Source organism: Peromyscus eremicus, chromosome 4 (assembly GCF_949786415.1).
Source record: "Peromyscus eremicus chromosome 4, PerEre_H2_v1, whole genome shotgun sequence".
NCBI lineage: Eukaryota > Metazoa > Chordata > Mammalia > Rodentia > Cricetidae > Peromyscus > Peromyscus eremicus.
The window spans coordinates 118289385-118311957 of NC_081419.1; the positions used below are offsets into that span (position 1 = coordinate 118289385).

The 22573-nt window shown below is 44.5% G+C and overlaps 1 protein-coding gene across 1 annotated transcript in view; it reads right to left on the minus strand.

Annotated features, from left to right (window-relative positions):
• Nucleotides 1-434: 434 nt before the first annotated feature.
• The window catches only part of Dzank1 (double zinc ribbon and ankyrin repeat domains 1), a 54867-nt gene continuing 32728 nt past the window's right edge, over nt 435-22573 (minus strand). The window contains exons 11-21 of the mRNA XM_059261556.1: nt 17608-17733; nt 16273-16437; nt 14937-15144; nt 10350-10453; nt 8946-9020; nt 8222-8318; nt 7687-7784; nt 4836-4916; nt 4245-4372; nt 1009-1083; nt 435-617 (exon numbers count right to left, since the gene is read on the minus strand). Coding sequence (XP_059117539.1) covers nt 452-617; nt 1009-1083; nt 4245-4372; nt 4836-4916; nt 7687-7784; nt 8222-8318; nt 8946-9020; nt 10350-10453; nt 14937-15144; nt 16273-16437; nt 17608-17733 — 1323 coding nt within the window. The 3' untranslated portion in view covers nt 435-451. The remainder of the gene's footprint in view (nt 618-1008; nt 1084-4244; nt 4373-4835; nt 4917-7686; nt 7785-8221; nt 8319-8945; nt 9021-10349; nt 10454-14936; nt 15145-16272; nt 16438-17607; nt 17734-22573) is intronic.

The following is a 22573-nucleotide window of genomic DNA, read 5'->3' on the forward strand; positions in this document are numbered from 1 at the left end:
ACCATACTCTAAGGGATATGTGGTATTGGGTAGTTATACCACTCAAAAAAAAGGAAAGAAAAAAAGCTGGGTCTGCTGGTCCCAGCCTGTATGTACTCTCAGCTACTTGGGAGGCTGAGGTGGGAAGATCCCAAGTTATTCAAGGCCTTTCTATGCTACAGAGTGAGTTCAAGGCCAGTCTGAGCATCTTCATGAGTTCAAAATAAAGAAGGCTAGGAATATAACCCAGTGGTACAACACTTGCCTAGCCTTGCCTGGTTAAATCCCTTCTACCACGGTACATGCATGCACACGCACACACACACACACACACACACACACACACACACACACACACTCACAAATCTTATGAGTTCCTTTCAACCCTAATTCTTACATTTAAATACACATTCCAAAAGTAAGACCAGATATAGCTGGGTGGTCTGTCTGCAGCCTTGTGAATACCTCAGATCTAATTGTCACCTAGGGTGGGGTTCCCAGATGGGGAAAGTTGGTCTTCCAGACCTTGGCTGAATTTAGCAGCCAAGAGCGAAATGGTGGGGTCATCTCCAATCTCAAGAGCGATGTCATATGCTGTCTGGCCTCTTGTGTTCTTCTTTTGGATGTTTGCATTGCACCTGTGAAGGAAGTGGAGAAACAGTCACTCAAGGCCCTCAGGCATACAACTCTTAGAGCTTGACTAGTCCTTGCCAGAGAGGCCAATGTAGGTACATCCTGGTCCTACCTCCCCAAACATGTCCCCAAAAGACCACTATGGCTTCAGCTCTCAGAGTGACTCTACCTCTTAAGGGACCATGTGATTTCAAATATTCAGTTGCCTGTCCTGGTCATTGGTTCCAACTGTATCAAAGACCTATAACCATGTTCAATGAGGGTAACACTCATTGCGTGATAGTGGCCTTCCCTGACACTATGGGTAACAGTTTAGAAGGTAGGGCCTGTCTAACACCACTGAATGTCAGTAGAGATGACACTGGGATCCTCAGTGGTGTAAGCCTTTGAACATACCCCAGTAAAATGGCGATGCTCTCCCTTCCTTCCAGGCCAAGTAGAGATGCTTCATGAAGAGCTGTATTTCTGAACCTATTTGTGGGGGGAAAAATTCTGGGTAAATCTTCAGTGTTATCAGGAAAATGGAAAGGGACTAAACTCGGGTCCTCAGGTTTGGAGACAGGTGCCTTTACCTGCTGGATCATCTTGCTGGCCCTAACTCTGGTTTGCTAAGGAACAACTTGCCAAGCCTCTCTGTGCAGGAAAGCCAGGGGTCTGAATGGCTGATGTCTAAGAGTGGAAGAATGGAGGGAACGTGACATGGTTCCTTGGAGGCACTGAGCCCAGCTGCAGGGCAGAGGCCATGTTGAAAGGGTTACGCTTTTTAGATGAACATATTTGAGCTAGATTTAGTAGCATCTGGCTCTCTGGGGGCAAGTCTGCTTCCCTTTCCTGGAAACTACTAGAAAGGTGGCCTCCAGCCTGGCTTTCTTCCCCAAGTCTCCCACCTATGTAAGTTAAACACTGCTCAGGGCAACCTTGATAATGCAGTGGAGTGGCACTGTCACACCATTCAGAGGGACAGGCATAACCACAATGCTGGGATTTGGTGGACCTGCAGTGGCATGTCACACCATTCAGATGGACAGGCATAACCACAATGCTGGGATTCGGTGGACCTGCAGTGGCACTATTGCAGCAGTCAGTTGGATGGACATAACCAAGCGCAGGCCTTAGTATACCGGCAGTGAAATCCTATGTGCCCCGTGTCACTGTGGCGTGACAGTGTGGCACTGTGGCATGCTGATGAAGTATACAAGGAAACTAAGGAAGGCCACATTAAAATGGCAACTGCTCTATGTCCAGAGTAGCTTCAGACTCTCAGTTGGACTGAGAGTTCATGAATCGAGGACTTAGTTTACTAAAGAATCATTCAAAAAGTGACTTGCATATCAACCATAAGGCATCATGCTTAAATGCTATGAAAAGCTTGTCTGAACTATAAAAATATAAAATATATTATAAAGCAAATAGCATCACAGGGTACAGTGGTGCACCACCTTGGATCCCAATACTCAATGCAGAGGCAGGTGGATCTTTGTGAATTCAAGGTCAGCCAGGGCTATGCAGTGAGACCTTATTAAAGAAACATGCATCCAGGCAGTGGGACCGGGACCTGTCCTCAGTGCATGTGCTGGCTGTTTGGAACCTGGGGCTTATACAGGGACACTTGGCTCAGCCTGGGAGGAGGGGACTGGATCTGCCTGGACTGAATCTGCCAAGTTGAACTCAATCCTCAGGGGAGCCTTTGCCCTGGAGGAGATGGGAATGGGGTGTGGGCTGGGGGGAAGGGGGGCGGGAGGGGGGAGAACAAGGGAATTCATGGCTGATATGTAAAATTAAATTATAAAATTTTTTAAAAAACATGCATAAGCAAATAGCATCATTTCACCATCAAGAAAATGATCCAAAGGTGTGGGAAAACGAAGAGAGTGGTAGCATAGTCAATGTAAACCTTCAGAAAACTCAAGAAAGTCAACAATGTTTTATAACTATATATCAAATATTCTGCTATAAAATAAAACTGAAAGGGAGCAGTATCTTCTGATAGAGTGTCTTATGGGAAATATTATAAAAATGCACTCAGAAAACAGGCTCCTGTTATTATAGCCCTGGACAGCCTCAAACTTAGGATCCTCCTGCCATGGCCACCTAAGTTCTGAGACTGCAGGTGTGCACCAACAGACCTGGTGACAAATTTCACAAGCACACATGACTATCTGAAAGAGTAAAAAAACCAAAATGAGCAGTAGTCATAAGGAAAATATTCTGAATAAAAATAGAGGAAAAATTGGAACAGATAATAGAGGTAAAGCTATGGGAATTCTGCTCCCTCCTCTGCGGTGGCCAGAAATATCCAACAACACATCTCACCATCCAGGTCTTGAACTTGTCTGTAAGAGTCCAGGAAGTAAGAGATCTAGATACCTGCAGCATCTTTGGAGGTTTCTACTTTGACATCTCGTCCAGAGATGAGCATTGCCACAAATGATACATACTCCAGGAACTTCTGAACCCAGTTTCCAAAGTAATTTGGAGGCAGGCAACAGAATTGCAGATAGGGATTAGGGTGTGAGTCAAGATGGCACTCAGGTTGGACAGAAAGTAACTTTACATAGGACCTCTCCATCCTCAGATGGGGAAACCAAGGGACCAAGAGACTGTGTGGTGAACTCGCCAGCTCCTCCCCACTAGTGTCAGCACCTGCAGGCAGCCTGTAACGCTCTCTTTCTGCATTAACTTCACAGATTTTCACAAGGATACTCTGAGACCTCGCTTTACGTGGTATAGGTCTTAACAGTTTGGATCATGACAAAAACTTTGCCCAATATCCCAAGAGTTAAAGATTCACTAGATTCAGAAAAGTACAAATTCACATTGGATGTGGTAGCATACACCTATAATCCCAGCACTCAGGAAGCAAAGACAGAAGGATTGCAAATTCAAGGCCAGATGGTCTACATTAGCAAGTTTTAGGTTGGCCATGCCTAAATAAAAAGTACACAAAAAGAACAAATTAATAGGTTAGCAAAAGCATTACCATCTATAAAGCACATGCTTTTAATCCCAGCTCTTGGGAGACAGGCGGATCTCTGAGTTTGAGGCCAGCCTGATCTACAGAGTTTCAGGATAGCTAGGGCTACACAGAGAAACCCTGATTCAAAAAAAAAAAAAAAATTAAGTTAGGCAACCCAATAGAGTATCTTAAAATTTGTTTCACTCAGTGTTGTGATTTCAATAAGAACTGTCCCTTGAGTCATTGTTCTAGAAGGTTGCAGAACTTTTAGGAGGTGGAGATTCACTAGGGGAAGGTCCCTGGGGATGGGCTTGGATGTTTTATAGCCCTGCCCCACTTCTTATTCCAGAGTGTGGATACAACGTTAGCAGTGAACCTCCTGGTCCTGACCATGCCTTCCCTGCCTGCTGCCATTTTGGACTACACCCCTCCAGAACTGTAAGCCCAGTCAAGCCCTTTCTCCCTTAAGTTGCTTTTTATTACAGGAATAACAAATAAGTAAAGCACCCAGCTTTGGAAAACACCCCATTAAGCCTCTTACTAAGGCTGAAATAGAGTAAAACAGTTCTACGGGGTTCCAATTGAACAGCATGGACTGATTCTACCGTGACAGAATCCTGTGAGCTATACCTAGTCACAACAGGGTGCCCTGTTGTCCCTTCAATGTTTCACTTACGGTCCCCACTGCTGGTCGAGGTCTGCTCCTCTCTGAGCGAGAACTGGAATGGCTTCATGATGTCTATTCACAACAGCCACGGTAATAGCAGGTCGACCTTGACTATCACAACAGTTAGGGTCTGCTCCCTGTGGGTCACAGAAAGGGACAAACTTGCCACACACCCCTGAACTCAACATTGCCCAACTGCCATCCCACCATGAATGACAAATGTCCTAGACAGGGATGATGGCATGAAGTTGAGTATAAATCAATGGAAAGGAGAATGAGCAATCTCATGAACACAGCTGTCGAGCCCCCAGATGTTTAAGACTTTTCCCCACATGGGGAAGAGCAAGCACCCAACCACCTTGCTTTGTTAGGAAAGCAGGCGGAAAGTAAGTGTGGCCACATTCTGTGCAGCTCGTGGACATCACTTGGGTCCACACGTGCTTGTCTACATGATTCCTTGCCATAAAAACCAGCAGAGGAACATCGAGTCTAAATCCCTTGACCAGTCACTGACCCCATTTGCATGCAGTGTTTAATTAACAGGCAGCAGGCACAAACCAGGCTGATCCCTGCAGAGAGGCCTGTTCTGCAGGCACTCACTTCATCTAGCAGCTGCTCCAGCACAGACAGTCTTCCTTTCCCTGTGGGGCCAACTTCCTCCAGCAGGAGTCTGTTTTCAGGCTGCGGAATGACAGAATGTGGTTATCTTCAGCGCCTCTGTGTGTCTGTGTTGCAGAGTCCCAGCCCCCGTGCTCGAGGCACAAGCCTTCTCCCAGTTTAGTAGTGAACAACAAGGATGAGTGTGTGTGTGTGTGTGTGTGTGTGTGTGTGTGTGTGTGTGTGTGTGTTTCTTCAAGTGTTTTTGTGTGCACACAGTCTTCCATATGCAGTAGTACAGGCATACATACATGTGTAACTGTAACGTGTAATCTGTGCTCAACTCCCAAGCCCTGTTGTAGGTAAGGACACTGTCTTGACATTATTTTATACAATCAAGGGCAAGGAGGCACACAAGAGACCTCATAAAACTTTGCTAGTTTTGTAATGAATATTTCCAGGAAGAGCAGCTAGGGTGTGAAACCTAGAATCCACTCTGCAGGCTTACTAAAGAGCTTGAGGCCAGCCCAATAAGACAGACCACACATTCACCCAAGAAATGGAACCAATAGAGCCTGTCTCTTGCTTAGGAAAAAATACTTTCATCGGTCCATAGACATTTGAAGAATTTATGTTTTCAAGATGCTATGAAATTTATCTTTTTCTGTCTTCAATATCATTTTCTATATAAAAAGGATTTCCAATACTAGGAGACTGAAGGAAGTAGGCCCAAACAAGCACTTTGCTTTAGCACACTTCTGCCACCAGTCCTCAGGCACGCCTTGGGTGATCACAGAGACCCCGACTGCCCTTTGTGAAAGTGTTTACAAAACCTACTCCCCCTGCCTTTCTGGGCTGCTAAGCCTTTCAGAAGATATGGAGTTCAGGCTATGTCACCCCTCATTTGCCACCCTACCTCTCTGGTGAGCTTCTTGGAACAAGGTACTGTATCCTAATTAGAAAAACCCCAGCATGGTCTTGGGTATGGTACCTAGTCACAGTGAATTCTGTTCCTTATAGGAAAATGAATTAGAACGTCAGCTTCCTGAACTCTGGAGCCACATCCGGGTATGCTCAAAATAATCACTACATAGCGAATGAAAGCTGGAGCTGGTAAGTGCAAATGAGAAAGCAGAGGCACACAGCAGTGGGAGATTTGGGTCACACACAGACTAACAAGGCATTGTAAACCATTAATTTGGGGAACTCTATACTTCTCTTATACTCACTAGTTCAAACTGGGGGACGGTGGGGAGCACAAGCAACAATCATAAAATCCTCCCCCCAAATTTACTAGGGCATGTGAGGCCTGTGTTGCAGGAGCCACATGCAAATGCAAAGAACAGTCCCTGCCTTCAGAGCCACTGAGATGCAAGCAAGGGGGTGGGAGCATGCCCCCCCCCCCCCCCCCCCGTGGAAGCCCAAGGACCTGGCAGAACCCAGGGAGGAGGGGAGCACCACACATGCCCATCTCTGTGTCTGGCTTGCTGTTCCTCACAGTTGTTCTCCGTGCTGCAGCCCAAGAGGGCCAGAGACAGGCAAACTGGGGAGGGCAGTGGGCACCCTCGGCCCCTTTCTCCAAAGCTCCCTTCAGGATTATTCATGGCATGTATTTTAAAAGACAAAACCTCAAAGCTGTAGGAAATCCTAAAGTGATGCCCACTGTTGGTGGACTAGTGATTTTGAGGGATTTCAAAGAAGACTAGAGTAGATAAAAGCAAAGCAAAAAACAAACAAACAAACAACAACCTGAGACCCAGAGGTCTGAGTGTTTTCTCTCTAGCTGAACACTCGGATTCTAAGTCAGACAGTACGGAGGGTAGCTACTGGGTTCAGGCTGCAGGCAAGAGTGTACCACTGAAGGGCTTACTGTGAATGACTGAGACAGCTGGCACCCACCCGCTCCGCTCCTCTGCGAGGGTAGGAAAACCATGCTTTCTGTATAAACCCGTTACTATTTCCTAGAAATCACATGATTTACCCAGCAAAGGCTTCTGATGGGTGAAGGGAAGAGTACAGTCACAAGGGAGGGTAAAAGAGGAAGAGGACAAACACAACTTCATGCAGAACTGAAATATACATGAGCACATCACACCATTAACACCCTTGCCACCAGAGGAAAGACCTTCTATATCGGCAGCCCAGGAGACCCTAATGATTCTCCTGCCCAGTAACTCTGAGGAATCCCATCACAGTGGTTTGAAAGAGAATGGCCCCCATAGGCTCCCATGGCAGGTCCAGTGTCTTTCTCTCTGTCTGCAATATGCAGATCAGATGTGAACTCTTAGCTATTTCTCCAGTATCATGCCTGCCTGCCACCATGCTCTTTGACATGATGATCATGGACTAACCCTCTACAACTGTAAGCAAGCCCCCAGTTAAATTCTTTCTTTTATAAGCTGCCTGGGTCACAGTGTATCTTCACAGCAGTACAACAGTAACAAAGAAACCCATCCATAAGCACCCACCCACAAAGGAACTTCAACTCACAAACCTATTCATGCTTGGTGCTCACACTGGACACCCGTGCCAGTCACCAGTGCTGATCCGACTAGCCCTTCATTTGTTAAGTGATTAGACAATGAAGGATCATCATGTATCCAGCCAAACCAAATACAAGGCAGAGAAAGATGAGCACTCAGAACTGACCCCAGAGGAAACAGAGATGATCCAGGAAATTGATGAGACTTTAAAAATAGTTCTAGTTCGCCATCTTGAGAAATTTGCCACAAAATAAACAACACTATTGTTTAAAAGGAGGAGAAAATGAGAAAGCATTCCATTACAAAATGTCCAAATAAACATTGATGCATCGGGCTGCAGAAGAGCTAGGGAGACCAAGAAGTGCACCTACCGTAGGCATCTCTGGGTTTCTGTAGAAGCTTTTGGCCTTGAGATTCTTCATCTTGACACTTTCGGGGGTGTCTGAGGCGCTCTGGCTATAGGCACTCACTGAAGTGACAAAGAGGTGGAGACCAAAATGACCCTGCCTTACTTCCCACATGTGAGCAGGCACGTTGGTCATGCGCCTCAAAAGCCATAAAGGATCAAATGGATTTTCTAGAAATTTTTATTAAACCTGGCAGGTGGGACCCTTGACCACCCCTCCGGGAACCAGAAAATGAGTGGAGCAGTGAAAATAAGGGATTTTAACTTAGGTTATAAAGCACATGTATACCTCCCGCCAGCTACAGCAAATAAACCTCCCAAGCCCTGTGAAGGACTTCAAAAGTCATATCCCAACTCCAGAGAAACCAGACAAACAAACTGCCTGGAACATGTTGAGATTTGTGACTTAGCTTCAAATTTTATACAAGTCTTATCAATCTTTGCCCACTCTATGTGTTCTTGGTTAACTATCAAAAACTCACCAGAAGGGTATAACTCACCCAAGCTGGACCTGCTGTCATACAGCCCATTGCCACCTTCGGTGACACTGCTCAGAAAGTGGTCACTGAGACTCACCGACTTGTTGATGTACAGGTTCTGGCCAATGAAAACATTTCAAGCATCATTAATGATGGGGCTGCCATGTCTCAACAGAGAGATCTACTGCTAGCCTGTTCCTCAGGAGGGACACTAACAGTGCAGCCTGAGGCTGGGAACCCTGCACATGGTAGGCAAGCACTCTACCACTCAGCTATATCCCCAGGGCGCTTTCTACTTTTAAGACAGTGTCTCACAAAGTTGTCCCAGATGGCCCTCAACTTGCTCTGGCCTTTACTTTGAGATCCTCATGCCTCAGCCTTCCAAGTGGTTTATTTTGTAGAAAACAAATAAGTCAAGGTGAACTCAGTAAACATTTTGTGTTAGTCTTTTTCCAAATTCATTGTATCCCAGGCATATAATCTTTTCAGTGAGTTGTAAACCACCCCAAAGAGCACCAAAGCGGGGCGGGTGGTAATTCCTGTTCCTACCACATCCTCTGGGCTGGAGAGTGGGTCTCTCTGGTAGTTAGCACAGCTATTTATATAGTCCCCTGGAATTCCTTGTCTAGGTCAGGTTTCTTACTACTTGAAACTTTTCCTTTCTAGTCATTACACAAAAGTATTCCTGTAAACTGTCAGCCAATAGTACAATCAATTTGTGAATAACCTCTAAAGGATTTCATACCTTGTTGGAGACTTGAATGTAGTTCAGCCTGATGCTAACTTCGTAGCCGTCTTCATGGACAGTAGCAGAGACAAGCTTTTAAAGAAATTTAAAGAATACTCTCAACTGTGGTGTAGGACTAAATACCTAGGAATTCTGAGATGTTATACTCTATACTTAATAAAATAATTATCACAAAAAAGGTTAGAATAGAGAAAGAAGAGAAATGGAATAAATAGGAAACAAAGAACAAAGAAGCAGACTCAAAACCAACTGACCTATATTCCTAATTATAAAGGAACTAAATACCTCAATACAGGGCAGAGGTTCTCAGACTGAATAAGAACAAGATCCAAATTTATATTTTCTTCAAGAGACTTCCTTCAGTCAGCCATATGAAATTTTGAAAAGGTGTCCTGGTGAATGAGGGGTGGGGCAGCTATTCAATGAAGGAGCTCAGGAGTGAGCAGCTTTCTCTGTAAGCTGCAGAACAAATTTAAACAGGGCAGCAAATGTTTCTGAGGATCAGATGGTATTTTTTTTTTATGTCTTGTGGGTCATAAATTCTTTATTGCAAATGCTTAGCCTTGCTGTTGTAGCCCAAAGCAGCCGTGGTTAACATGTAAATGGATGGATACATCTCTGATCCAATAACATATTATTTGTAAAACTAGGCAGTAAGCCACATTTGTCCCAGAGGGAATAGTTTGCTGAACTCCAGATTAAGACAAAGTATGTATAAGCTATCAAAATAGTCCATCAAAGGAAGCTGAGCAGTACTTGAAAACAAGACAGGGTCAGTGTTGGATGATTTTGTGACTGATTTGAAAGGGTTTCTTCTAGTTTGTGACAATCAGGAAATGTTCTCCCACTGAACTGTCTCTTAGTAATGACTTTGTGCCAAAGAACAGGCATGTGGTTTGGGATCTACAGACCTGTTCCACATCTGAATGCCCAAGACACAGCAGCAGTTTGGGGCAGCTTGCCAAACCTCTCTGAGCTTCAGTTATACTGCTTATCAAATAAGACTTGCTATGAAAATCTACAGAGTTAAAACAATACAAACCAAAATAACCTCGATTTTGTGCCATTAAAAAACACGGCTTTAGCTAGGTGTGGTGGCTCATGCCTTTAATCCCAGCACTCAGGAGGCAGAGGCAGGCTGATCTCCGAGTTCAGGGCTAGCATGGTCCACAGAGCAAGTTCTAGGGCAGCCAGTACTACACAGAGAAACTCCACCTCAAAAAACAAACAAAAAGAAAAAAGAAAAGAAAGCATGAAAGCAGAGATAGAAAGGAAAGGGCGAAACACACACACACACACACACACACACACACACACACATACACACACAAAATGAACAAGCAAAGTCTTGGTGAAGCTGGATCCCAGGGATGCTCTGAATGGTAGCTTCATCTTACCCACCTTTCCCATCCTGGGTTCTGCAATCAAGGCCCGAAAATCAGGGTTGTTCTGAGCATAGGACCTGAGGTGAGCAGAGATGTGATCCAACTGTTTTCTCCAGTAGCCTAGAAAGGGAGAGAACCCCAAACACATGGATAATTTTTCCACATTTAAGAAAGAAAGAAGCAAGCGTGGAACATACATTCTCAGGTTATTTTCCTTGGCCAACTGTATTGGGTTTTCCTTACAGAACCTCAAGTATGCACTAAAGTAAGTGCCACAACCACCCCCAGGCTGGCACACACGATTATCACAGATCATCACATTTCAAAAGAATGTGCATTGATTGCTGCAAGTGAGGCCTTTTATTCTTATAGTATTCTATCTCATGTATAAATAACAATGTCTTAAACGAATGGTTTGACAACTGTGTTCATCCCAGTCAACATCCAGAACATTTCCACTACTCCAGAAAGTTTCTTGTGCCCTTTCTAGTCTACACAGGGGTTTAAACGCATTTGAATTAGAAATCAGAGCGGTTTTGTTTGGTTTTTCACGTGTGGGAGAGACACTGCGTGGGCTCCCACCTTTCTGCCCAGACTGGAGGCGCTTGACAAGGAGAAGCAGACTGGGGTGGGATCTCAGCTGAGATGGCAGAGCCAGTCAGGCACTGACAGGAAGATTTAGCCCTTCTTTTCTCTTAGCTATGTGGGTTCATTAAATGACTGAGTTTGTTGGTACACAGTACCCTTGTTCTCCTCTAGCAGGTCTCTTTCATCCAGGAACACACAGTGAATTTCTTTATCTGGTGCTGACCTTCTAGCGAGCACACTTCTTAAAGCTTAAGGTCAGAACTGTCAGGGTATCTCATCTATCTTGTTCCACTGGCCAGCAAGTGACCATCTAGATTCCAAGAGACAGAAAAAGGCCTCTTCCTCTTGAGGACAGGAGGGATATTAGGAATCATTCTGGAAATGATTGTAGATGATCTCCTTAGGGCTAATGCCACACTCAAGTCTATAAGAGTCAATCAAACTGTGGCTGAGTTCTAACTCCTAGTAGGGAAACTTAGGGAGCAAGGTAGAGCTGGGAGGCCACTATCATGACAGCCTGAGGATCTTGGTGCTCCCTTTCCCCAGAGAAACCAGTTTTAAAAGGCAATGAAAGGCTGGAGAGGTTGCTCAGTGGTTAGAGCGCTTACTCCCGCAGAGGACCTGGATTTGATATCCAGGACTCACATGGTGGCTCACAAATATCATTAACTATTTCTGTGGAGACCTACAGATGTTTCCTTGTGAGAACTTTCTCAGGGTCTGAGAATCTGAGCTTGCTCTACCCAGCAGGGCTGCATAAGGGAATGATTTGGCCACAGGCGTGGTTACCAGGTGTTTGGAAGGGTCTACAGTTGGCTGTGTGGTGTGCTTTGATCTAGCAAGGGGGAGGTCTTTTGCTCCACCCTTTGGAATTGTTATATAAAGCCCTTTTGAATAAATGGAAAAGGCCATTGGGTATTGACACAGGTCCTCCTGAAGCTATCCTGTGTTTCTGTCTTTCTCCTCTTTGTTATCTTTCTATCTAATATCTTCCTATCCCACTCTCCTCCTCATAAGAACCCTGGAAAAGGTGGGAGCTGGCCCCCCACACAGTTCCAGGGGATTTGATGCCCTCTTCTGACCTCTATGGCAGGCACCAGCACACATGTAATGCAGATACACATATATGCAGGCAAACACTCACACACATAAAATAAGTAAACCTAAAAACAATCAATGATCTAAATTCTCTGGAAGTGTTTCTAAAGTATTTAATGAAGAAAATGTACTGAAGCTCAGAATAGTAAGTGGGTGGTGTCTGAATAATAATCCACCTCCCTCTTGCCAAATATGATGGAAACTCCAGTCCAGGTATGCACAGTCAGGAACACAGTCCTGTCATTCTTGGTTCTAAGTTCAACTTCACTATCTTCTCAGAATAAACAGGATTTCCCTATTTCTCATCCTGCCCCAACTGCCTAGTTCATAGCCTAAGTTCTTGGCAAGTGTGGTCACAAGGGTGTTCTCCCTGTTCCTGTCCAGCCATTGCTCACAGGATGGAGGCTCTACCTTGATCTGATGTATTGTTGATACTGGGTACCCAGATCACCTATTCTTGGTTCATTTATTAAAGGTCCATTTTGAGAGAGGTAACAACAGAAAACCATATATGATTGCTGTATTCCCTGGGATGAATGTCATTCTGAGAGAAAAGTACCAATGTCCATGCCCGAACATATTTCTGCCCAAGGGGGAAAGAAGGTCAGGAAGCAGAGAGTTCAGAAGCTCTTCCCAAAGGAACTGACTTCATTTTAACAGAGTGTGGAAAAGTTCAAACTCAGAACAATGGAAGGGGATGATACAAGGCAATTATAAGGGGCTGGGCATTTAGTTCAATGGCGGAGTGTTTGCCTAGCATGCACAAGGCCTTGAGTTCAATACCAGCACCTAAAGAAGGAAGTGGGAGCAATCACAATTCTGGTGAGTTCACTACAGGTAAGAGCTACATCATAGGTTGGCCACTTTACCCAGAACTGGGGTGCGGGGGAGAAAACAGCTGATTAGAGCCCTTCTGAAGTCAGAAAATTATTCAAATACTGACCTGTGAAAATACTGCTGTAAAGACCCCTTAATTAGATCAGTGAAAGGATTGATGATGACCTAGAACATGGCTGAAAACAATAAAGTGACAAACTAGCAGTGATTAAAACTCAATGGTGGGAGTGGTCTGGGAGGGAGGGGGGAGGGAGGGAAGGAGAGAGGAGGGGAGGTGGGGAGGTAGGGAGGCAGGGAGGGAGGGAGGGGGGAGGGAGGGAGCTTTCCAAACCCACCCAAACCACCATCTTCCTAGGCCACAGAGTGCAAGCCAAGGGTGTACCCCCTAAAGTGCAGCCTCAGAGGCTTCACACAGCAGGAGGAACTACAGTTCACCAGGAAGACTGGGCTAGCTGCTAGGCAGAGAAATGTGCAAATAGCAATAACAAGCCTGGAGGGGAAACCAGACTAGAGTTGAAATAATCAATTATTTAAAATCTCCAGTGCCAGAGATTTTAAACAGTCTCAAACTGTTACCTGCTGCTGGGACCCTTTCCTCCTACTGGGTTGCCTCATCCAGCCTTAATATGAGGGGAGGTGCCTAGTCTTACTGCAACTTGATATGGCGTGTTTGGTTTCTATCCCAGGGGAGGCCTGTCCTTTTCTGAGAGGAAACAGAGGAGGAATGGATTGGGAGTGGGAGGTGTGGGGTGGGGAAGTGTTGGAGGGACTGGGAATGGAACGAGAGAGGGGAAACTGTGATCAGAATGTAATATATGAGAGAAGAATAAATTAAAAAATGTAAAAAACACAACAAAAAATTATGAAAGAGGAAAGTTCAACTAAAACATAAGAATAAATGGCAGGGCTGGAGAGATGGCTCAATGGTTAAGAGCACTAGCTGCTCTTGCAGAGGTCATGAGTTCAATCCCCAGCAACCACATGGTGGCTCACAACCATCTGTAATGATATCTGGCGCCCTCTTCTGGCATGCAGAACACTATATACATAATAAATAAACCTTAAAAAAAAATAAAAGGTTTTATTTCCTTAATTTCAAAAATAATAATAATAATAATAATAATAATAATAATAATAATAATAATAAAGGGCAGGTGAGAGCCAGGTAGTGGTGGCATAAGCCTTAATCCCAGCACTTGGGAGGCACAGGCAGGAGGATCTCTGAGTTCGAGGCCAGCCTGGTCTACATACAGAGAGAGTTCCAGGACAGCCAGGGCTACATAGATAAACCCTGTCTCAAAACAAAACAAAACAAACCAACAAACAAGTCAGGTGAGAAAAACTGCCTTTGACTGCAAGTTGGGGCTTTAACAAAACTCCAGAGTAGCCATTATAAATGTGTTCAAGGTGTTAGCTAGATTGCAGATCCTGTAGATGTCCCTCTCTCCCAGAAATAAAGCCCCCTGCAGTTCTCTCTGTCTGTCTCTCTGTCTCTCTCTCTGGGTCACTAAGTGGCAGAAGGGCCAGAGAAACGTCAAGAAGTGGCAAGGCCACAGACAGGCAGGGCAGTGGCTGACAGGCACTCTGGCATAGGGAGAGGGCATACAGGGGAAAGGTGTGGGTGGTGACCATTTGAGAAGCACAAGCTTGCTACTGGACTGACGACTGTGCTCACTCCTGGAGAGGGTGATGATGGCTGTGTACGATCATTAATGAATGTGCTTGACGTCCTTCAATCGCACACTTAAATATAGTTAAAATAGTGAATTGTATGCTATGTGAGCTTTATGCACTAAAAAGCCATAATGACAGGTGGCGATGACGACACTGACTAAGCCTGTCTACACAGCAGAATGAACCCACATGCACCATGAGACTGGTGGAGCAGACAGCAGGCCAGGAGTTAAAGTACCGGAGGAGTAAAAGTCTAAGGAAAAGCTACTGTTCATACCAAGAGTGACTTGAACAAAGAAAAAGGAACATATTTCTAGTCCATGAAAATAAATCTAAAAGGGAGGGAAACATGGGAGGTTCTCCAGACAGAGGGGTTCCTCCTACCAGGAGCAGGTGCCCCCCTTACCTCTTCCTGGGCTGACGGCTGTGAGGACTGGCCTGTGGTCACTCATCTTCTCCTGCCTCTGCCTGTGAGAAGCCGCCTCCAGCTCCTTCTTTGCCAGGAGCTTGCCAGATGGGTAGAACAGGCCCGAGGTCTGTGTGCCCGTGTCCTTCTTAGACCCAAAAGCAGAAGTGGGCAAAGGGACACTTAGGGACTGCCAGGCAGACCGGGGCTATGGGCAAGGGAGAATACACTTGAAGATTAGAATCTAATTTAACTCATCCCATCTCCAACCACAAAATACAATTTAAATCAGAATAAAAAACACCGAACTAAAGGTGTTTGTTGGGGTGGGGGCGGGGTTCTTGCCTCCACTGCTTATCTTCCTCGCTCCTCTCTTTCCCAGCAACTCCTACCTTGATTCATGAAGGTAGCCTCTCCCCTTGGTCATTTATTGTCCCCAGTTCAGCCAATTAATGATGCTTCTATCCTGCCTGGGCCTGGAAGACATCTACCCTCTCAGTTCTGTGATGTAATGGAACACAGTCTTTACTGCGCAACCACATTCAACGGCTGAGAATGCACATTTCTTTGACGGACCTAAGAAAATCACCATGGAAAGCTGTGTGGCTGTATGGTGTCACTGCATCTAAAGGGACAGCATTCACATGGCAGACAATGTATATTTCTATATTTATTAGGATCAACTTCCTGGCAGAGAGAAGAAAATGTCTAAGAAACCTTACACAGCTGATGGAACAGGGCAGGGAGGAAGGTTCTTGGACTGCTACTGGGAAAATGCCAGAGCAGTTCACTCTGCTGCATGCAGAGAAAGCTCCTTCTCTCTGGGGCACTGTGTCCACTGCCTCGTAGATGCTATTAGACACAAATCTCCATCAGAACAATGCCATTTTAGTTTCCTCATTTTTTTTTTGAAGCAAGGTTTTGCTTTCTACCCTAGGCTAGAGTTTTACCCTAGAACTTGCATAAATATGTAATTTTTGAAGAAATCATTCAAAAGTTTAATTTCTTTTTGGTTTTGATTTTTTGAGACAGGGTTTCTCTGTGTAAGTCTTAGCTATCCTGGACCTCACTCTGTAGACCAGGCTGTCTTCTAACTCACAGATATCCGCCTGTCTCTGCCTCCCAAGTGCTAGGATTAAAGGCTTATGTCATCACCGCCCGGGGCATTCAAGAGTTTAAAACCTAAATTGAATTTATTTACATACCTAGTTCAAAGTCCATGTGCAATGTCTACATATTTTGGTTCTGGTCTCCTGGACTGATTCATAGGGCAGGGGACACAAAGCCAGTTAAACCTGGCAACAGTTCTTACCACCATGCAGCATGCAGGCCTTACCTCAGAAAATGGGCGATGTCCGCCAGTAACCAGGGCCAAGCTGTTGTTCATTCTAAATCTTGCTATGGACTTCACATAAATACCACAGGTGCCACAGAATCGGGCAGACAGATGATTGTTGGCCCCACATTTTGGGCAGACAGAGTGGCTGCTAGAAATGCCAAGCTACAGAATAGAAATATTTTTATGATTTTAGAGTTTTAACTTGCTCACGCAAACTATTCTCACACCATATAGTCTCTAGTCATCAAAATAACATATGCTCCTGCCCTCTAACCTAACAGTTCTACCTCTAGACTTTCTCTTACACATGGACATTCACTTCAAGAAATATATCCCAGGTTATCTTTTGTAGTATTATAGGTGTTTAAAAATTACATTTTAAATTTATTTTGTGCATGCGTGTGTGTGTGTGTGTGTGTGTGTGTGTGTGTGTGTGTGTGTGTGTGTGTGTACTACAGTGCCTCTGTGGAGGTCAGAAGACAACTTTGGAGAGCTAGTTGTTTCTTTCCACCAGGTGGATCCCAAGAATTGAATTCATAATGCAAGATATCCAAGAGAGTCTGCTTAAGGGGTCTTCAGGCTTGGTGGAAGGTGCTTCCACCCTGACCCATCTTTCCAGCCCAGTAGTGGCAGCCTAGAGGAAATAAGTGTCCAGCAGGGGGAGAGATTGCCTAAATTAAACCATGGTATGTGCATATAGAGTCTCTACTATAGACGATGGCTTGTGAAGCCACAGGAAGCAAGATATACTGCCAGGTGGAAAGAGTGGGTCAGGAAGTGCCAGCTCACTGGGGACCTGAGAGAACCTGGGGTCTCAGAAGCAGGCGTGCTTCTGAGCAGAGGTGCTGCGGGCTGAGATGATGTTACTCACATGTGGTATCAAGTAAACATAAACATAAATAAATATTTGATTAAAAATAGGCAAACTCCATTCAAAGAATAAATTACAGTGGTCAGTAAATTAGTGAAAAGGGTTAACCTAAAAAAAGGCAAATCAAATGTCAGTGAGAAGGGCTTCTTAGTTCCAGCCTATGAAACTATTATTTCTACCTCCAAATTTTTGATACAGAAACCATAGGAAGGATCTCCTGCAAGGCCATGGGGAGACCTTACTTAGCTCTCCAGGGTGCCCAGCACAAAGAAGTCAGTCTTTGTTGCTGTTTTTTTCAAGACAGGTTTTCTCTGTGTAGCTCTGGCAGTCCTGAAGCTTGTTCTGTAGACCAGGCAGGCCTTGAACTCACAGAGATCTGCCTGCCTCTGTCTTCTAAGTGCTGGGATTAAAGGTGTGTGCTACCACCGCCTGGTGACGAGGCTCAGTCTTTAGGTACCTACCGCGGATCCACACCAGTCGCAGAAGGACGCCTCCCAGTTGTTCTGGCAGCCACATCTGGAGCAGGAAATGGTCTCCCCACTCCGAGTAGGCGGGCGAAGGACTTCATTTCCATTGCACAGCCATGGCTGGACAAAGCATCATTGACAGGCAGAGTCACAACTATGTTCTCCAGTTCCCACTCCATCCAAATAAGCGAACAAAAGCCCAAACAACAGAAACTGGAAATATCCTCTGTGGTGATATTGTGTTCCCCAATATATCATGCACCCTAATAAATTTATCTGGGGTCAGAGAACAGAACAGCCACTAGACAGACATAGAGGCCAGAAAATGGTGGCACTCACACCTTTAATCCTATCACTTGGGAGGCAGAGAAACCATCTGGATCTCTGTGAGTTCAAGGCCACACTGGAAATAGCCAGGCATGGTGAGTCACGCCTTTAATCCCAGGAAGTGATGGCAGAAAGGTATATAAGGTGTGAGGACCAGGAACTAGAGCTGGTTATGCTTTTAGGCTTTTAGCAGCAGTTCAACTGAGATTCATTCTGGATGAGGACTAAGAGGCTTCCAGTTTGAGGAAACAGGATCAGCTGAGGAATTGGCAAGGTGAGGTGGCTGTGGCTTGTTCTGCTTCTCTTATCTTCCAGCATTCATCCCAATATCTGGCTCTGAGTTTATTTTTATTAATATAACCATTTAAGATTTGTGCTACAATCCTCCCCCCGCCCCACTTTTCTTTTGACAAAATGGGTAAAAGCATGATAGATTCACCTATTTTTGTTTGCTTTTTTGAGACAGGGTCTCTCTCTACATAGTCCCAGCTATCCTGGAACTTGCTATGTAGACCAAGCTGGCCTTGAATTCACAGAGATTCCCCTGTCTCTGCCTCCCGAGTGCAGGGATTAAAGGTGTGTGTCACTAAGCCAGGCCCAGATTCATAAATTTTTAAGTTCACATTCCTTGCTGCAAATCATAGGAAGTCAATGAAAATGGAGTCTCCTACATCTCCATACCCCCCTATATCATTGGTATTATGGGTTGAGTAAGCCAACTAGTATTACTAGAACATTACTGATAAACCAAGCTGAACCACATAGGGTCATGACTGGGACTTATCTTCTCCCCTCTGCCCTAGGGAAACGTTGATTTATTCTTCAGCCTGGGCATGGGAATGATAGGGTGAGGAAAGGGCCACTTTTATTCTACATTGCAAGACCACATTTAGGGGCTGGAAAGATGGCCCTGTGGCTAAGAGAACTTTGTCACCCTTTCAGAGGATCTGGGCTTGATTCCCAGCACCCATATGGTAGTTCACAACTGTCTGTAACTCTAGTTCCAGGGGATCTGACACTCTCTTCTGACCTCTGAGGGCATGAGACACACAAGAGGTGCACAGAAATACATGCAGACAAAACACCCATATATACAAAATAAATCATAAAATTAAAAAAGCATGAGCACATTTGTACTTCATACTGTAGAACAGAACCCGCAGCTCCACACTGGACGTAGTCCAGCATGAACACCTGCCAGCTGCTAACAGCTTGCTTGTTTGGAGCTAGCCTTTAACACAGGGATCTCCAGAAGGCTCTTTGGGAGGAAGGTAGACTAAATCACTGGGAGTATGTGAACCTTTACTACACAGAGACAATAATGAGGGGAAAGTACTCGGAGCAGCAGGGAGAGAAGTACAACACCAGGAGGCAAGCACCAACGCCTCCCAGAGGTGAGGCTGCTGAGGACCAGAGAGAAAACCTTTGCAATGAGTCGCTGCTTCTCTTCAGATTCCCTGTAAAGTATGTCAGTTGGGATGGGATGGAGAAAAACAGTTTCAAGACTCAGTTCCTCTCTCTGGTCCCCGGCTCCAGTATTCTAGTTACAAAAGGAATTCTTTTATTGTGGAGAGGGAAATGGTGGTTTCTTGAGGAATTTCTGAAACTGTTAGGTAGACCTGGGTTAGAATCTTGGCTCGTGCTGCTTATTCACTGTGTAATGTGACAGCTTCTCACTTTCCAAATGGGGATGGTAGTAAAAGTGGCAGTTCTGTGACTGTCTGTGCAAGAACTGTTCTAAGTACTCGCCTGCAACCTTATGTCAACTCACACAACCTGTGAGATAGGTGTCATCACTGAGGCCAGGCCAACTGATTTTACAGCCTCTTGTTCAGGATTTCACATGGTCCCTTGGCAGCATCCTCACAGGTCTGTAGTGGGTTTGGGTGAATGCCAAGTGAGTACAAAGGAATGCTCAGCACAAGCAGGGTCAAGTTCTCTTCCTCAAACTTCTCTCTCTGGGCTTTCTATTAGATGCTGACTTATGCACACGAAAGGACTATAATTCTATATTTCAGCCCCTAACCCAGAAAGCTGAGGAAGGAGAGAGGCCATGCCAGTCCCTAGCCCAGGGAGCAGAGGAAGGAATCTTTCCATGATTATTAACCTAGTTTCTGTGCAATCAGAGACAGGCTCTTTGGAGTACTCTGAAAGACATTCTTCGGAAACTTTTGCTTCAGATTTTACATTTCAATTGTCTTAGTATTAATTTTTTTCCTTCTTAGAAGAAAAAAATTTATTTGTTTTACATTATGTGAGATTTTGCCTATATGTATGCATGTACACCATGTGCATGCCTTGTGCCAGAGCAAGTCAGAAGAGGGCACTGGATTCCCTGCAACTGAAATTATGGATGGTTGTGAGCCACCATGTGGGTGTTGGAACTGAAACCATGTCGTCTGCAGAAGCAATAAATGTTCCCAATTGCTGAGCCACTAAAATAAAAATTTGACAGAGATTTTGCCAACTTGTGGTTCTAAATACGAAGGGAGCCTTCAGATCTTTCGTTGAGGATGAAAGTCCAAGTGCACTTTAAAATATAAAGTTGCTTTAAAGAAAGAAAAATTCTCTTACCCCATCATATCAATGCTGCTAAACAAAGAAAGACATGGAGCTACCAGACTGAACATGCATTGCTACTTTCTGCCCCTTCCATAAACACTATCATTCTAACACCTACATGCTGATACGCCATTCAGATACAAACACATCTTTAAAAACATTCACTTTTGGGGCCTGGGGAGATGGCTCAGTAGTTAAGAGGACTTGCTGCTCTTGCAGAAGACCAAGGTTTGATTCTCAGCACCTACATGGTGGCTCATAGTCATCTCTAACTCCAGTTCCAGGAGATCCAATGATCTCTTCTGACAGCTATGGTTATCAGACATACACATGATGCACATACATGCACACAGGCAAAAATGCTCATACATGTAAAATAATTTTTTTTTCAATTTTGGTATTGTTCTTAAAAAGTTTTGTTGACAGATAAAAAACAGAAACAGAAGAATCATATCATTAGCAGTTAATATAATCAATTTAAAATGTCTTACTTTTTATATATAAGAAGTCCAGAAGACCAAAGGAAAGGATAAGAGGAAGGATGAATGAAGGGCTGAAAATCTTTTATATTATTATTATTATTATTATTATTATTATTATTATTTAGTTATTATTATTTTGAGACAGGGTTTCTCTGTTTAACAGCCCTGGCTGTCCTGGAACTCACTTGGTAGACCAGGCTGGCCTGAACTCACAGAGATTCACCTGCCTCTGCCTCCAGGTGCTGGGATTCAAGGTGTGCACCATCACGCCCTGATTTAAATTATTGTTGAGACAGGGTTTTGCTCTTATAATCTAGGATAGCCTCAAATTCACAATCTTCCTGCTTCAGCTTTCCAAGTATTGCTGTTACAATAGTGTGCCACCACACTCAGGGCTTCATGTAGCCCATGCTGTCTTCAGACCTTTCTGGTGTGGGATATTTGTACAATGTGTGAAGATGTATTGCTGTAATTGGTTCAATAAAGAGCTGAATGGCCAATAGCTAGGCAGGAGAGACTGGGTGGGACTTCCAGGGAGAGAGAGGAACATCTGGGGCATGTGGGAGACACCAGTGAGACACTGAGAAAGTCGGACATACAGAATGAAGGAGAGGTAAAAGCTACATGACAGAATGTAGATTAATAGAAACATGTCAATTTAGGTTATAAGAGCTAGTTGGAAACAAGCCTAAGCTAAAGGCCAAGCTTTTACAATTAAAAATGTCCCCATGTCATTATTGTCCAACAAGAAAGACCAACTACACCCTTATGCCTCCACCTCCTAATGCTGAGATTATGGGTGTGTGCCACCACACTCAGTTTATATATGGTGCTGGCAATCAAACTCAGAGCCTGAGGCAAGTACTTTACCAAATGAGCTATTTCTAGTCAAAAATTAATCTTTTGATGACAAGTTTGCTTGGGTCTACTGGCATAGTCACTCCAAGAATGATTTCCATGAGTGCCACCATTTTCTCCTGTTATGTCTTCTCAACCTCACCATCATTCTCTCAGTGCTTTGGAAAATGACAATGCAATTTTGTGGTGGGAGAATACTATAAAATCTGAACCTATCCTACCAGACAAACAGCTACAAATACAAGATTCCTCCAGTTTACAACAGATTTGATTTGGGAATGCTGTGGATATTGCTTTGTATAAATAAAATGCTGATTGGCCAGTAGCCAGGCAGGAAGTATAGGCAGGACAAGCAGAGAAGAGAATTCTGGGAAGTGGAAGGCTGAGTCAGAGAGACACTGCCAGCCGCTGCCATGACAAACAACATGTGAAGATGCCGATAAGCCACAAGCCACCTGGCAAGGTATAGATTAATAGAAACGGGTTAATTTAAGATATAAGAACAGTTAGCAAGAAGTCTGCCACGGCCATACAGTTTGTAAATAATATAAGCCTCTGCATGTTTATTTTATAAGTGGGCTGTTGGACTGCTAGGACTTGGCGGGACCTGGAAAGAAAACTCCAGCTATGTGGGAATGTGTGCATGTTCTAGTTAATTTTGCCAGTCTCATTAGCCTATTTCCATACTTGGTTTTGAAAATACATCTTACGTAATAGGAATAATTTTTTTT